Source organism: Platichthys flesus, chromosome 8 (genome assembly GCF_949316205.1).
Source record: "Platichthys flesus chromosome 8, fPlaFle2.1, whole genome shotgun sequence".
Lineage (NCBI taxonomy): Eukaryota > Metazoa > Chordata > Actinopteri > Pleuronectiformes > Pleuronectidae > Platichthys > Platichthys flesus.
Genome location: NC_084952.1, coordinates 18,987,787 through 19,003,173, shown reverse-complemented (window position 1 = coordinate 19,003,173; position 15,387 = coordinate 18,987,787). Strand labels below are relative to the sequence as shown.

General features: G+C 41.8%; 1 protein-coding gene across 3 annotated transcripts; it reads left to right on the top strand.

Moving 5' to 3' along the window:
- The first annotated feature begins 3,422 nt into the window (after positions 1-3,422).
- On the top strand, positions 3,423-14,512 carry slc7a2 (solute carrier family 7 member 2). Of its 3 annotated transcripts, none has more exons than XM_062393376.1 (12): positions 3,423-3,675; positions 4,872-5,252; positions 5,334-5,489; positions 6,374-6,539; positions 6,691-6,827; positions 6,913-7,135; positions 8,511-8,650; positions 10,695-10,797; positions 11,873-12,075; positions 12,194-12,360; positions 12,464-12,572; positions 12,897-14,512. In XM_062393376.1, the coding sequence occupies exons 2-12, from the start codon at positions 4,883-4,885 to the stop codon at positions 13,085-13,087; spliced, it is 1,965 nt and encodes a 654-aa protein (XP_062249360.1). In that variant the 5' UTR covers positions 3,423-3,675; positions 4,872-4,882; the 3' UTR covers positions 13,088-14,512. The 3 variants fall into 3 exon arrangements, with proteins under 3 accessions (XP_062249360.1, XP_062249359.1, XP_062249361.1); XM_062393375.1 differs by having other exon boundaries at positions 3,424-3,671; XM_062393377.1 differs by lacking the exon at positions 8,511-8,650 and adding an exon at positions 8,915-9,051 and having other exon boundaries at positions 3,425-3,671.
- The last annotated feature ends 875 nt before the right edge of the window (positions 14,513-15,387 follow it).

Here is a 15,387-nt window from a genome sequence, read left to right as displayed (position 1 = left end):
TTTTACATAATTTCAGGGAAACACCATGTTATTAATTCTGTAAAACATATAAACCATAATAAAACCAGTACACACTGTTTTTAGATTGAACATGACCCTGGTATAATTTAGCAATCAGCCCCAGATGTTCAGTTGGTCAGCAGAGACTTTCAAATGTTATTTAAGTCTGAATTTTTGCGATACAGCGTTGTACATTCTGGCACTGAGCATATATCACTGATCATCACAGTGTGGAGCTATTTTGAGAGGCTCCCCTGTGCAGACAACACATGAATCCACATGATTTTGAATTGGATGCACACACATTCTTTATGTGTACATCCATGTTTTAGTTTAAGTTCCTCTGACGTCTTCATAGTATTTGGTTGAACTTCATTTAAAAAAAAAACCCAATAACAGTGAATAATTCAACTTGTCAGAGGTGATTGACTTACTGATGCCTTACTGTTCTGTATTCACGATTTATTATAAACAAAAGCTCTGGTCACTTGGATCAAATACTCTCCCCCTGCTTAGTTGAGAAACCAGATCATGTGATTATGATGAATGAAATTATATAGGTTTATGGCTCATACTGTATCGGATTTATCCATTGGTACATGTGTTGTACAAGTAATTGCCTCATATCTGAAATGAACGTGACAGGGTAGAAGGATGGATTGAATAGAAGTATTTGTTAAGACTTTTAAATCAGTGGAATTTCATGTGCAGCCAGTTCAGACAGTTTTATTGTAACCCATGTTTTATCTTCCTCAGTTTGGAATTCACTTTTGAAAGAGTCATTATATCCCCAGAGACTTTAGAGGTCAGCCCGAGGCCACAAATAGCCCACAGGCCAAATGATTTTTGGACATCTCAGATCATTTATAAAGTAATCTGTTTCAGTTGCCAGATATATACACAATAGATATCAAGATATAAGCCATTCACCCACATTCAAATGTTTGACCCCTAGTTTCCTAAACAATGAAAGGTCATAGTTTTAGAGTTTAATTCTTTGAAATGTAGTGTTTTTTTCCCAGAGTCGGACCCACCACACAAAAACATTCAAGGACCTGACAGGAAATCACTTTTAGAGGAGCAGGGACAGGGAACTTTCCCTAATTACGATCAATTCGTCCATAGATAATGCTGCATCCCCCTAACTAATAAAAAGAGTATTAACTCAAACTAAGATCAGGTAATGTCTTCAGGCTTCAGGCACAAATGTAATATGAAGAGGCTTTGGGCCACGACTTTGAATTCAAGAGCTAAACCAGGGCTCATCCAGGTCTCCTGAGCACCAAAAAAAAATTACTACTTTTACACTGGTCTGTCTTTGTACTTTTTATGATTAGTAAGACTGAAGAAGATGAAGTTAGAGTAAACAAGGACAACCTAACAGTCGATGATTACCATACATTTCCTCCTCCATAAAAGAGTCTTTCTTCAGAATATATACAGTAACTTGCACATTCGTTTCAAACTCCCGATACATTTGATAATGTGGTGCTGATGTGACAAGAGACTAAACATTTCCTTGTTTGTAAAACCTATACCGAAGTAAAACTCAGCAAGATGCTCCACAATTCTCATTTAATCACAGGTGGCAGACTGATCTACTGATATTCTCCTAGTTAAATGACAGTTAGCCTATAACTACGGAAATATTTGCGTAACATTATGACTTCAAGCTCAAAATCTCAATTTGTTTCCCTTTTAAATGGCCAGAAACCACTGTCTTAATTCAACCTGTAGTTTCTTCTTAAACAATATCCACGGAAGGGATTGGATGTTATCGTTGCTCATTATTCCAGGTTATCTCAGCTCATCTTGTAGTATATCGCTCATCCAGTTACCTGAGGTCTAAGTATCCTCCTGGCCCAACAACGTCTGTTTTTAACGCAGAGGTCACTCCTGCTGTCTTGACTTATCTGTAATTGTTCACTCTAACATTTCCTGGTGACACCAGTGTTAACTGGAGCGTGCGACCCCGCTGTCCGCAAGGCAAACACCACTCAATCTGTTGACCATATCCACGTTTTTGGAGCAAGGTCACTCAACCATTGGAGGGCAAATGCATTCAATTGGCTTCACACAATTAGCGCAGGTCAACAATAAAATACAGTGAGCCAGGGACTTCTGTCCACATTTCCATGGTTACAGTGACGACCTGCATGTTAAGACACTTCATGCTCCTTCCAAAAGTAAGTATTTTTGTCTTACAGGATATTAAAGCATTATTAGAAAAATTTAAAAGTGTTATTTAGTGAATTTTGTTCAGAGAACTTGTCAAAGATGGAATGCAAATATGTTTTTCGCAATGAATATCTCAGATTACATGTGTGTTACAAGTGGATTAATTGATTCACCAGTTTTGGTGTCTTGGAGCGTCTCACAAGAGGGACTAGTTGAAATGTGAAACTTTCAATTTTTTAATTTTGAGTAATTTGATGGCAGCCATATTGGATCAGTGTAAACCTTTGGCTGTATTCATATTAAATGTAGGTAGTATTTCAGCATTAGTGTCTTGAGTCAGCCCACCATCAAGGAAACCATTTCGCTTTGCCATCAGCATGCAGGTCAGATAATCAGCCTCTGCAGCCAAGATTTGGTGGGTGATCGGCCATGATATGTGGCCGGTCGGCTGGATGGACAAACAGAGGGAGCTGGCTGTTGCCATGCTGTGTCTTCTCCGGTCTGTGGATTGGACGGTGTTTCTCGGGGCCAGCTGCCACCTTCCCACTGAGGTCTTAAGCTAGTTTGATCTGGTCTGGGCAGAAACACTCGCTGCTGCAAACTCAGCCTCAGTTGTACTTCGCAGGCGGTGTTTAGCAGAAACATTTTGACTTTTTCTTCTACTACAGGCACTCTAACCTGTGACTGAAGTTGCTATGGAGAGTCCGGGCTTTTGGTGGGGAGCCGTGTTATTGATTTTGCAATGTCCATGGGTCCAATAGCTCAGGGGACATTGAGCAATACCTGTCTTCCATTAAGGGGACTTAACCCCCCCACAGCACCATAGCCTGTCCACCCTCCATTGACCAATCAGCACCCATGCTTTTAGCAGCACTCCTGTGGACCGCACTGGGTAAACAGTGATCTGCCTCAATGTTTGTCATTGTCAGTTGCCTAACCATTTATCAGTAGTCAGTAAGCATCTGGGCAGCTGGGATGTATTTGACCTGAGTGTACATTAGAAGTCTCTCTCTGCACTGCTCTGTGGTCCCATAGTGAGAACTTATGGTGCACTGTTGCCTCCACACAGTAATATTCCTCCAAACCATAACCAAAGAGGGGAAACACGCCCGCACACACATTTCCCTGGGGTCCCCTCCTTCTCCCCCCTTACGTCCCCCCTCAGGGGACGTCACTCCCCTGACTGGGAGAGTGGAGCCTGAGTGTAGGGGCAATGCGAGGGCTGATCCTATGAAGAAACACTGGTGGGGACGTAGAGGGGAGGAGTAAACATACTGCTCTGCACACTGCTGTGCATGCCAGCATAGTCAATTAGTGTGGAGCAGACTGGTGGAGGAGGCTGCAGTTCATGGGATCATTTGATGTAATTTGACTTTTACCTGTGCTTCATGAGCATCTGATCACCTGAAGGGCTTCCTGCAGGAGCAAGCGGGAAGTAAAGCACGTCTGACATCCGTCTGGTTTCAGTCATATCCACACACAGTCATCAACAGGTAGGTGTGTGTCTCTGATTTAAACACAACGTCTACCATGTTTACCACAGCGATTGTGCTTGAATTTAGAAATGTAGCAGTTTGCGGTAACTGTTGGTTGAATGTGAATCTGCAGTCTGTAGGAAAAAAAACGTGGTAGGCTATGTTCAGTGTTAGATATCTGTTTCATGCTGCTGTTACTGTACAGTGTGAAATATGCAGTTGGTCACAGCACATAAGAAGCCTGGAATGCATTTTCACAGCAAATCCAACAAACTAAATTACTTCAATGAGTTTTGTTATTTTTTCAAAAACAGACAACATCTTATTCAGCTCTCTGTGATGTCCAGTTTTAATCCACCTTATTCCTGGAGACGCTGTAATACAGCCCATATTGTCATGGTAATGAGCTGTCATCTCTGTAGGTTTAATAATTCACACTTATATGGAGATCAGGGCTCTTTTGGAGGGCCGTCAGTGTACATTTTACGGTCAAGAAAATCAAAGTTTAGCTTCAAAGTTGGAGCCTAAACTTCAAAAGCAGTTGGAAACTATTCATTGGAGAGCAGGCATATTTCAATCCTTAATGATATTGTATTCATGCAAATAATTTAGGCAGCCACACCACTAATCCTGTGAATGAAAAGAGACATTTTAAGACGCAAGACAATAGAGACAAAGGAGACTTTGCAGTTTATCTTTTTAATGTAATTAGTAAAAAGAGCTGCTGGAATGTCTTTATTGCATTCATGGTGCTTTAATGAATGCAGCCCTTTGAGTACTTAGATCTGCGCCATAAGCCCAAACAATAGATTTTAATGGGGTACTCACTGTATGAGCTTTTTCCACACTGTGGTGCTTGGCAGCATTCCTAAATGCATCCCTTACTTTGTAGGGTTAACATTCTTCTCAACAGCCCTAACCTCACCTTTGTTTGTGTCTTCGGTCATTGTGCAACTGACATTTGAAAAAAACGTTTTCTGACAAGCTGCACAAAGCAGGTGGAGCCAAGTCGAACACAGCTCAAACACCTCGGATTTCACAATTCTTCTAGTTACGACTCTGCAACTACACATTTTCATTCATCCAATTAGATTACAGAATCATTTGTGGAAGGGGACATGAAACAGCATGTGTAGTAGGACAGTTTACAGACTATAGATTATATAACTGTTATTACAAGTATTTCAAGTCTGTTCTTCTCTCCCTCTCCCCCTATAGAAGGCATCAACATGCTCGAGCAAGTTCTGTCATTCGGCCGCTCCCTGGTGCGCAGGAAAGTGGTCGACCTGAACAACCTGGAAGACTCCAAGCTCTGCCGCTGCCTGGGAACCGGCGACCTCATTGCATTGGGAGTGGGCAGTACCCTGGGCGCCGGTGTCTACGTGCTGGCCGGCGAGGTGGCAAAAGGAAACTCCGGCCCCAGCATTGTCATCTCTTTTCTGATTGCCGCCCTAGCCTCCGTCATGGCCGGCTTGTGTTACGCTGAGTTTGGGGCCCGTGTCCCCAAAACAGGCTCTGCTTACCTATACAGTTACGTGACTGTCGGAGAGATCTGGGCCTTCATCACTGGCTGGAATCTAATTCTCTCCTATGTGATTGGTGAGTTACTGAAAATGACACGGATGTTACTCTAAGACAATACTGTGTTTTCATGCTGTCTGGTCTTTGTTCTCCTCACAGGTACCTCCTCGGTGGCCAGAGCTTGGAGTGGCACGTTCGATGAGATGATCGGAGGACACATAGAGATATTTTGTAAAACCTACTTCAGCATGAACTCGCCCGGTCTGGCTCAGTACCCTGACTTTTTTGCTGTCTGCTTGATACTGCTGCTCTCTGGTAAGGCAGCAAAATATAGAATCATAAAATCCAGTCACTGTGAGGTTGAAGACAAAGAGAGTAAAATTAGGCTTATCACATCTTGTTTTAAACAGCCAACTTCCATGAGCCAAAGCTGGCATAATCCAACAAAGAGCTGGTTGAGTAGGTGGTTAACGGGGCAAGGCACACGCATGCTTGAGGCCGGGGCTTTATGAGGCCACTCGGAGCACACGCTCTTTTAAAAAAAGACCCTGATCCTTCTTCTATCTTCGGTAGCGCCTTATTTTCCACAGTCACAGCGATGAACCGCCAGTTTCTTTACAACCTCAGACCGCCAACATGCTCCAGTGTAGCAGCTGAGGGTTTTGGATCATCAGTAGCTGTTAATAAATTAGAGTACAAAGTATTTATTACTCGTGGTCAGATTCATGACCGCACAGGGATTCAAACTATTCAGAACGGTTTCATTATACTTTTTGGACTTTTTAAAGTTAATCATGTGATTTATCAATTGGCCTGCCTATGCAACGGATGCATTAGATCAGTGTGACCTGGGAACAACCCACTGGTGTTTGGAAGACACTGCAACAAATTCACAAGGACGTTAATCCTTTTAAACAATTTCATTACACTCAGTTCCATCAGTTTTGCTTGTAGCTGTGCAAATTTCCAATGATTTACAAACAAGCGTTACCTATGACATTGCATGTACTGTTATTTTATTGCCATGAATTGTGTAGATAGTGGATGGATGAAAGAATGGATGGATGGAAGGATGGATGGATAAATGTGAATGAACGGCAAATGATAGGATGATGATACACTAAGTTAAACAAACGGTGATGGTTGCAGCTGCTCAGCATCAGTGTGTTGTCATGGTTCTTGTCTCTTTGTTTCTTCAGGGCTTCTGTCATTTGGGGTGAAGGAATCAGCCTGGGTCAATAAAGTTTTCACTTCAGTCAACGTGCTCGTACTTTTGTTCGTCATCATCTCCGGCTTTGTCAAAGGAGACACGTACAACTGGGAGATATCGGAGGAATCCCTTATAAATGTCACCATATTAAGAAGGTAATATAATCATATGCCAACAATATGACCTGTTTAATTGATTAATAGCCAAAAAATATCAATATTTTAACGCTTCTATAAAGAAGAAAGAGAAAGCTTTTAACTTAATTATATTCAATATCGTTATTAAACAGCAGTTGACGTGTTTCAGGAACTTGTCAGTCACGGCCAACGTGAGCAGTGATTATGGAGTTGGAGGATTTATGCCGTACGGCTTCAGTGGGACTTTGGCTGGAGCAGCCACTTGCTTCTATGCCTTTGTGGGATTTGACTGCATTGCGACTACAGGTGAGCCTTACATAGACTGTGATTGAGTTTGACTGCATTCGTTATAAGCTGAATGTGAATCCTTTTGTGTGTCTGTGTGGGACAGGTGAGGAAGTACGGAACCCGCAGAAGGCCATTCCCATCGGCATCGTGGTGTCACTGACCGTGTGTTTCCTGGCTTACTTTGGCGTGTCGGCTGCGCTCACCCTCATGATGCCCTACTACCTGCTGGACGAGAAGAGCCCTCTGCCCATGGCCTTTGAATATGTGGGGTGGGGTCCCGCAAAATATGTGGTGGCTGTGGGTTCACTCTGTGCCCTTTCTACCAGGTAACCGTCAGTTATGTATTTGTCGACTGAGTTAAGATCCAATTTTCATTATTCACGACTGATTAAATGATTGGAATGTTAGTTTCACTCAGCAGAATGTATTACTTTAATCTGTGCGTACTGTAGATGGTGACAATGACGATGAGATCTGGTCTAAATAGTGACTATGTATCTATGTCATTGTCTTGGTATTGGATTGATTCCTGTTGCTAAGTGGGTGCAGTGCTTAAATCTACCTTGAGATGCCTTCATGTCTTTGCAAAGTATTTTATATAATCGGGGTATCATACATTATAGAGATGTTCCGATACCAGCATCAGGAATGCCCTCTGATACTGGCAAAAATACAGGGTCAGTCTTTAAAGTCTTTAAAGTTGAGTAGATTCACCCAGATAAAACTGATTACTTTGTATTCGCCACTCCAGAAAAAGGTGTTGTGCTGTACTGCCATTGGCAAGTACTGTTTTTAAAGTGTTGAAGAAGAGATACCCAGTATTGTAGCATTAGCCAGAGCTAGCTAAAATGTCAGTTATATGGCAATATTTCCCCCTGGAAAGTCCCACAAGTAAAACACTGACGAATATAATATGCAAAACTTCTATTTTGAGGGGTGGCACTAGTGTTGCCAATCGCAAGACTAGTAGTATGGCATATAACAATGAAGGCCATCATCACCTCCATACAGGGTTAGTAGCATACAGTGGTTATAATACGTTCTATAAGTTATATTTAAATGCACTGGTTTCAGATCTGTACTTGGTATCGGCTGATACACAAAGTCCAGGTATTGGAATCGTTATCTACAAGGGAAAATTGTATCTGAACATCTCTAAAATATAATGGTGGCAAGTTTATCTCTAAATGTTGGTGCATCTTAGTTCTGTCTTTCTTTCCTGAGGGTTTTAGTTCCCATTAAGTTTTCTGTGAATAGATCCTGGTGTATTTTAGTCACTCACTTCGGCCATTATGCATATTAGCAATTTCATTTCAGCCAATTAAATGGAATCGGTTAAATATTGCGTTAGTCGTCACTGCAGTTGGCCGCCCTCCAGCAGACTTAATTACTATTTAGCAAAAAAGCCAGTTTCCAAAGAATCCATTCCAAATTTACTAGAAATTTACTTTCAAATAAGAATAACAGACGATGAAAGACATCAGTGATGTTTAATCTATTTAAGTTGATGTACATGACTGGACGGTAATGATTATGATTCAAGAGGACAATTGCCAACAGGAAAGATAGACATTCATTGATTTGACTCAGGCTCTGAAGCTTTAAAGATGTGATTGTTGCTGTGTGTCTGTGTTTTGTGTGTCTGTGTTTGGTGCTCTTGACTAACGTGTTGGTCTTGCATGTCTCTGCTGTTTCACGCAGCCTGCTGGGCTCCATTTTCCCTATGCCTCGTGTAATCTATGCTATGGCAGAGGATGGGGTGCTTTTCAAAGCCTTAGCCCGAATCAATCCTAAGACGAAGACCCCACTTATTGCCACTATGACCTCCGGTGTAGTAGCAGGTGAGAGCCGGGGAGCGTCCGAGTGAGATGCTAATCTTTCTTCACCAATCAACTGTGAAAGACGCAGAGGAATCTTTTGGTTTCTAAATTTCTTAAACTAAAGCCATCTAAAAATGTAACTACTTTATCCATGTTCTGCTTTGAATTATTCATTTCATGGGAGGTTGTCCTGCCTTAGACGTGTTGCTCTTTCACAGTTGTGCAGGTGCCATGTTTTTCTCCCCAGAATGCCCTCATCTTAACCATGAACCCTCTTCTCCCTAGCCTGTTGGGCTCCATGTTCCCTCTGCCGCGCATTCTCTTTGCCATGGCACGAGACGGTATTCTGTTCAAATTTATGTCCAAAGTGAGTAAGCGCCAGTCACCTGTGGCTGCCACCATGGCGGCAGGTACCACTGCGGGTAAGCTCCCGTGACCAGTACTTGCCTCTAATTGGGGTTGTGGTGTGGCCTTGCTTGGGTGTTTAATTTATATTTGTGCACACGTCGTCAGGTGGTGATGGCTGCATGTTAAGTGATGATGATTTCCAAAGCATGTGACAAAAGCATTACAGTCATTATTGAGGATGTTGTATTTTCTTATTTCTTATTTTAAGAATGATCTCGTACCAAATACTTTATTCTAATACTAAATAATAAATAAGAGACACTTAGCTCCTGGAAGCATGTGCTTTGTAGTGTAGCCATGCTAGCAGCAGGACCTTTAAGAATGCAACGTCAGTAAGTCAGTTGGTCCAGTCAGGCTCAGACTGAGATATTGCTGACTATCGGTACCTCATGATTAACTGTAATAATTTTGGTTAACCTGTGAGCTTTCATGCAGAATATGTAAAAATAACTGTTCTACAAAATCTTGCCTCTCATGCTAAGCTGGCAAACATGGTGAACATTATTCCTGCTTCATATCACTATGTTAGCATTGTCTTTGTGAAAATTATTCTGTAGCATGTACCTATAAGATCCACTAAGCACAGCTTCCCAGAGCTGCTATTGATCCAATGGTTCTTTCAGACTACTTGAACAGTGTTTGAGGAAGTACTGAAACCTTTTACTAAAGTAAAAGTACAAAGAGACGGAAATATACTCAAGTAAAAGCACCTTATTGACTTTTGTACTTGAGTAAAGCAACTAAGTACTTTTTTTTAAACATAACTAAAAAGTGAAAAGTAAAGGTACTTGCAGAGTGTATCCTAATCCCTAATGCAACATCCACTACCTCATTTCTGTATGTTTCTGGCCCCGCAGGAGGCAGGGTTTAATGTTTCCTGTCTGCTCTATTTGGATCAATGGACCAATTTCCCCTCTCATTAATTATTATTACTTAAAAAAAGTATTAAAAAATCCAATGAGAACATCTAACGCAATATGACCTAGATAAGACATAAGACACAAACACATAGACACAGAGAGAGAGAGATTCAAACACTGTGGTCTGTGGTGACTGTGGTGGTGCTCATACAGTGTGGAGAACGAGCCTTCCTGCTCAGTGGGACCCAGGCGTTCAGTACATAGTAACATCCTGCCCACTGCACTGAGGTGTTAGGGCTTATGCACCTGCAGGGTGAATGACCTGGGGAAGTGACTGGCAGATGTGAACCCTGTGATGGTTGGACAACACCGCAAGCCATGTACTGAACACCTGGCAGCATTGTGCAGAGAGAGCTCTCCTTGATATTTGTGTTTGACTGTAATGTTGTGAGACGCAGCTGCTCTGTGTTTGAGCTGCACTGCTGAGATCAGCTCCATACTGGAGTCCCGTGTTGTTATACATGAGAGGCCACAGTGTCTCCCATCCAAACACACATGGTATGGAGACGATTGCAGCTGTCAGCTCGTCACTGTCTCTTGTGAAAATATGTCTGCATGAAATTTAATTTGCAATTGTTGGTGTTGATGGACATGTTGTTGGATGTTTCATTTTTGTAATGGCAAGAATATTATTGTTGCACTTTTGTTTATGTTTGTACAATTCTGCTTCTAGAATTTAACATCTAATTTCATCTATTTGATGTTCTTTTTGTGTTTATTTCTTTTGCTGGCTTCAGCCATCATGGCTTTCCTGTTTGACCTCAAAGCCCTGGTTGACATGATGTCCATTGGAACCCTGCTGGCCTACTCGCTGGTTGCTGTTTGTGTACTGATCCTCAGGTGGGTACATTTATAGAAAATCACTACAGATTGGGAAAGAAAACGTATTTGTACAGTATTGTGAAATAGCTTTCCTGAGCTTTTTTCTGAGCCCACAGGTATGATGCCCAGTTACCGGTGATGTAAGAGCTGTGAATGCTTCCATTGTACGAATGTGAAGTGGCTGCTTGACTGAATGAAGGTGTTTACTTTGGTTTGTGTACTTGCCTACCTCTGTACTTGCTGTGCACCTCTGTTGGTAACACCAGGCTGATTCATCACCACAGCCACAGCACACACTGTCGCTGTGTTCCTCTTTCTGGTTTGAACCAGATTCACAGGCCTCACTTGTTTTGTGAAGTTAAAAAAAAAGAACCAAAGCTATAAAAAAAGAAAGAAAAAGCAGTGCAGCGTTTCAGGCTACGCTGAGTTCCATTCTAAGTTTGAGGTCATAATTTTATGGCTGAGATTTTTGATTTCCAAACTCCAGGCATTCCTGGAGGTGCATATGCCAAACATACACATAAATCATGTATTAAGGTATTTACTACCTCTTAATATTGAGGTTGAATTTTGACATGGATTTACACCATAGACTTCAGATATATAAATTATATATAGATGCACTCCACTTCCTCCCTCTGCACAAAAATACAGCTAATATATCTAGAATACAGATACTCCCATCCGGCTTTTAAAGTCATTGGGGACCAGAGTCTGCAGATACACGTGCTCGACCAATCACATCACAACATGTCACCCTGTTTTTATGGCATCAAGTCACAAATAAAAAAATTACTGGAAACATATGCACTTGGACATGTGAGAATAAATTGATTTGAGGTTTACTTTGACTTTTTAGTCTGGTCAATGTCTTACCTACAAAAATGGAGAAGGTGGGGTTACTGATCTATACTGCTGATAGCCACCAGGGGGCCATCAAGAATGATTTGACTTCACTTTTGCAGAGCACTCATGTCATCCATCTTTTGATAGTTTCCTTGCAGAAGTACAGACAAGACAATCTTCACTCGCGAGTCATGTAATGCTGCAATTGAAAATTAGCAACTTATGACCTTTAACCTCTGTCGTCCAGGTACCAGCCGGACGGATCTCTGGAGGGGCGTACAGGTGAGAGGGACTACCTCTCGTCGGAGGGCGAGTCAGACCTGACAGAGTCCGAGTCCCACCTCCACATGTTGAAGAGTGGCAGCTCCACCCTGCAGACCGTCCTGCACCCGCCTGTCACCCCCTCTGAACATTCCTCCAGTGTGGTCAACATGACCATCTGTGTGCTCGGTCGGCAGCCCGCCTCTAACAGCCTCATCTTCAAGTTCTGGCTCAAAACATTTTGCCGATGTATTGAAAAGACGTCGCCTGTTTAACATTTGATTCTCTGTGTCTTCTTCAACCACAGTGACGGTTGTGTGCGTGGTCAGCTATCTCACCACGTACCACATCGGCTGCATCCTACGTGCGGAGGTGTGGATCCTGGCGTTGCTGTGTGTGTGTCTCCTCATCTTCAGCGGCTGCGTCGTCATGGTCTGCAGGCAGCCTCAGACGAGCAAGAAGGTTTCCTTCATGGTGTGTAGAAGCCACGTCTGCTGGTTTCCACTCCTAGTCCTACATCGTGGAACAAGGTTGATCGATCACATTGTTTGTTATTTTGTACTTCTCATCGTCACAGGTTCCTCTTCTGCCTTATCTGCCCATTCTGAGCATCTTTGTCAACATTTACCTCATGGTTCAGCTGAGTGGAGATACGTGGATACGTTTCTCTGTGTGGATGGCTGTGGGTGAGTGTCTTTTAAAGTTATGAACAGCCATTTTAGCCGTAGACAACATTTTGCTTATTTTTATGGATAAACTGACTTCCTGTAGCTTTGTTCTCTTCTGAGGTTTCCTTTAATTTTTACATTTTAACTTTTGTACTCCATCAATCTACACACTGGATGGACACAGATAAAAACATAACCTCCTTGGAAGTAATACAATTTAGTGAAATATTTTAAAACAATTCACAATCAACCGAACAGTTAAATACTGGAATTTACATTTTTGCAAATGCAATAGACAATATATTGGTGCAGGATGATATTGAATATGTTTCCCCTCCTCAGGCTTCCTGATCTACTTTGGCTACGGCATGTGGCACAGTGTGGAGCGCCAGCGCCTACTCCAGCTCTCTCTAAGCAGCGCGAACACAACCCAGGAACAGAGCAAGAGCAGCAGGGAGAAGAAGGATGGTGTTGGTGCGGCAGGAAAAGACCAGGAGCGTTTCCTCTCCCCAGAGAAGACGAGCCAGTGTTAAAGTTCACCAGCTCGGTCACAGACTCTGCGAGGCAACAGATGCATAAAAGCACACAGCAGCTCTGCCTTCATGCACCTGTATATGCTGCTTCCCCGTGCGCGCTTCAGTCACGAGCACATTCAGCCCGCCAGAAAGGCAGCGTCAGTATTCTACATCAGGGCGACGGTCAACATGATGAGACCCCATCCTGTACGCCACATCCTCTTTCATGGACAGCATGGAGGCAGCACAGAACTTACACCAGGGAGGGACGTTCATTTCCTTTAGCACTGAAGACTGCAGTGACACCTCTCTGTTTCTTAACGGACTCCAGTTTTTAATGCATGACACACTGTTTGTCTTTCCTGTCAGGTTTTACTCTGTGAAATCTGTTTGATCCTCTCAAAGGTCCAGAATATTGTTAGATTTTGATACATCACTTATATATTTGAATTGTACATAATGTTGGTTAAAGCACTTGTTTAAGGCAGAAACAGGGCCAATGTTATTTATAGAATATTACAACTGGTGTGTGCCTTGATGTTGCATATGCATAAATGTGAAATTGTGATATCTGTATAAAAAAGATCATAGAACACTGAGACATTTAGACCAATGTACAATTGTTTTGTAGGCCCTTAACATGTCGTGATTATACGTCTGTGACCTGAACGTTTGGCCAAAAGCTGGTGGTTAATTCAGGCCAGTGTAGATACTGTACTTTGTAACACATCATAGCAACATTAACAGTAGTTATTGAGATCTTTGTAGCTGGTGTGGTGGATTTTAATCTGCACAGGTTTTACTTTTACTCTTACTCGGATGTGGTATATTTGTGAACTGTTAAAATCCCATTATGAAGATTGTTATCCAGACAGAACTTTTCTCATTAAGTATTATTAGTTTATTTTTCTTCACACTGTCAGATAACGACACTGTGTTTTCTTCCGTCCGATAATTTTGTGTTATTTTGACATTGACTCAGACTCTCTGTTGATATAACCTTCTTGATATTATTTGATATTATTTGAACTAACAAACAGAAATGAATTACAAGTGAAAGTATTAAGTAAGTTAATGTTTCTTCTGCAGCATATTTTAAATGAAATGGGCGTGGTTTTCCACAGATTTCTTCTCTTTGTGTTCAGTGTCTCACTTCAACGGCTGGAGTCTGTGTTTTGACTCTTTGCTCTGGAAGTTTCAGAGATGGCATCAGTTCCTCTGGGCTCTCAGGGGCCACCTGGGTTGTACTTGTACTATGAATTGAAAGGCTCAGTGAGCTCTGGTCTTAATAAATAAAAAGCAGAACAGATGTGTGTATTCTACCAGACTGAATCTCCACATTAACAGTGAAGTAAAAGCATAAAGTACCTAGAAGTAGTCATGAAGTAGTATCATCGGTACCAACTGCACAGACAAATACAATAAATATATTTTCAAAAAACACCCTTAAAAAAGGCGTCTCAACATGTTTGTCATGTAGTAGAAAGAATGCTGGTGGACAGAGGCTATGGCGAAAGCAGCAACACATGGCCAATAAGAAAACATGCTCTTAACTCCAGATTTTTTAATACATCACACGTTCTTTCACATAGGAGGGGAGATTTAAAAGTGTATGACCAATTGTGGGAAAAAAGGAATTTTAGAAAACCTGCCATTTTTATTTTCCCATCAGTCATTGCATATCGTTGAATATTGTCATTGATGTCCTGACATATTAGAATCCAGCAGCTCACTTCTTCACCAAGCTTCAGGAAGACGCACTCTTAAAATGTTGCCACCAAGTCCTGAGGACCCCCTTAGTCGAGAAGCTTTTGAGACTGGGGTAGTGGAAAGCTACGATCTTTATTCTCAGACACTGCTGACTTTCACTTTTCAATTAATTAAGACACACTACAAAACTTCATATTTCTGCATGATCAGTAAATGCATTGAACAGCATGAGCTTGTCACAAGGAGTGTTTAACTCACCTGCTTCTACCTTAGAACCCGGAACATTATCACTCACATCTGATAGACCACCAAGTCTGACAGAATAGTAATTTTGGGTTTGTGTCATGTATCATATGGAGGCTATATCGATCCTTGCCTGCTAATTGCTCATTATGGTCCAGGCTATCAATTGCACATCAAACTATGAACATTTTATGAAAATCAAATGTGATAGTTGTAAAGAAAAGCTTACTTCCTTTTGCAAGTAGGTGGCGGCACCACTATTATTACACACAGACATATAGATCTCTGTCACATAGAGATGTTCAGGCTTAGTCTCTCATCATGTGACAGATGTTTTATAGTAATAGGACAATGCACAGTAGAGC

What these genes read in the sequence shown, in the direction of transcription:
- slc7a2 (XM_062393376.1), top strand. Translation starts at nt 4,883, where the DNA reads ATGCTCGAGCAAGTTCTGTCATTCGGCCGCTCCCTGGTGCGCAGGAAA. An exon ending in AATTCTCTCCTATGTGATTG is followed by an intron (nt 5,253 to 5,333) that starts GTGAGTTACTGA and finishes TTCTCCTCACAG; the next exon opens with GTACCTCCTCGGTGGCCAGA. An exon ending in GACCTCCGGTGTAGTAGCAG is followed by an intron (nt 8,651 to 10,694) that starts GTGAGAGCCGGG and finishes TGCTGGCTTCAG; the next exon opens with CCATCATGGCTTTCCTGTTT.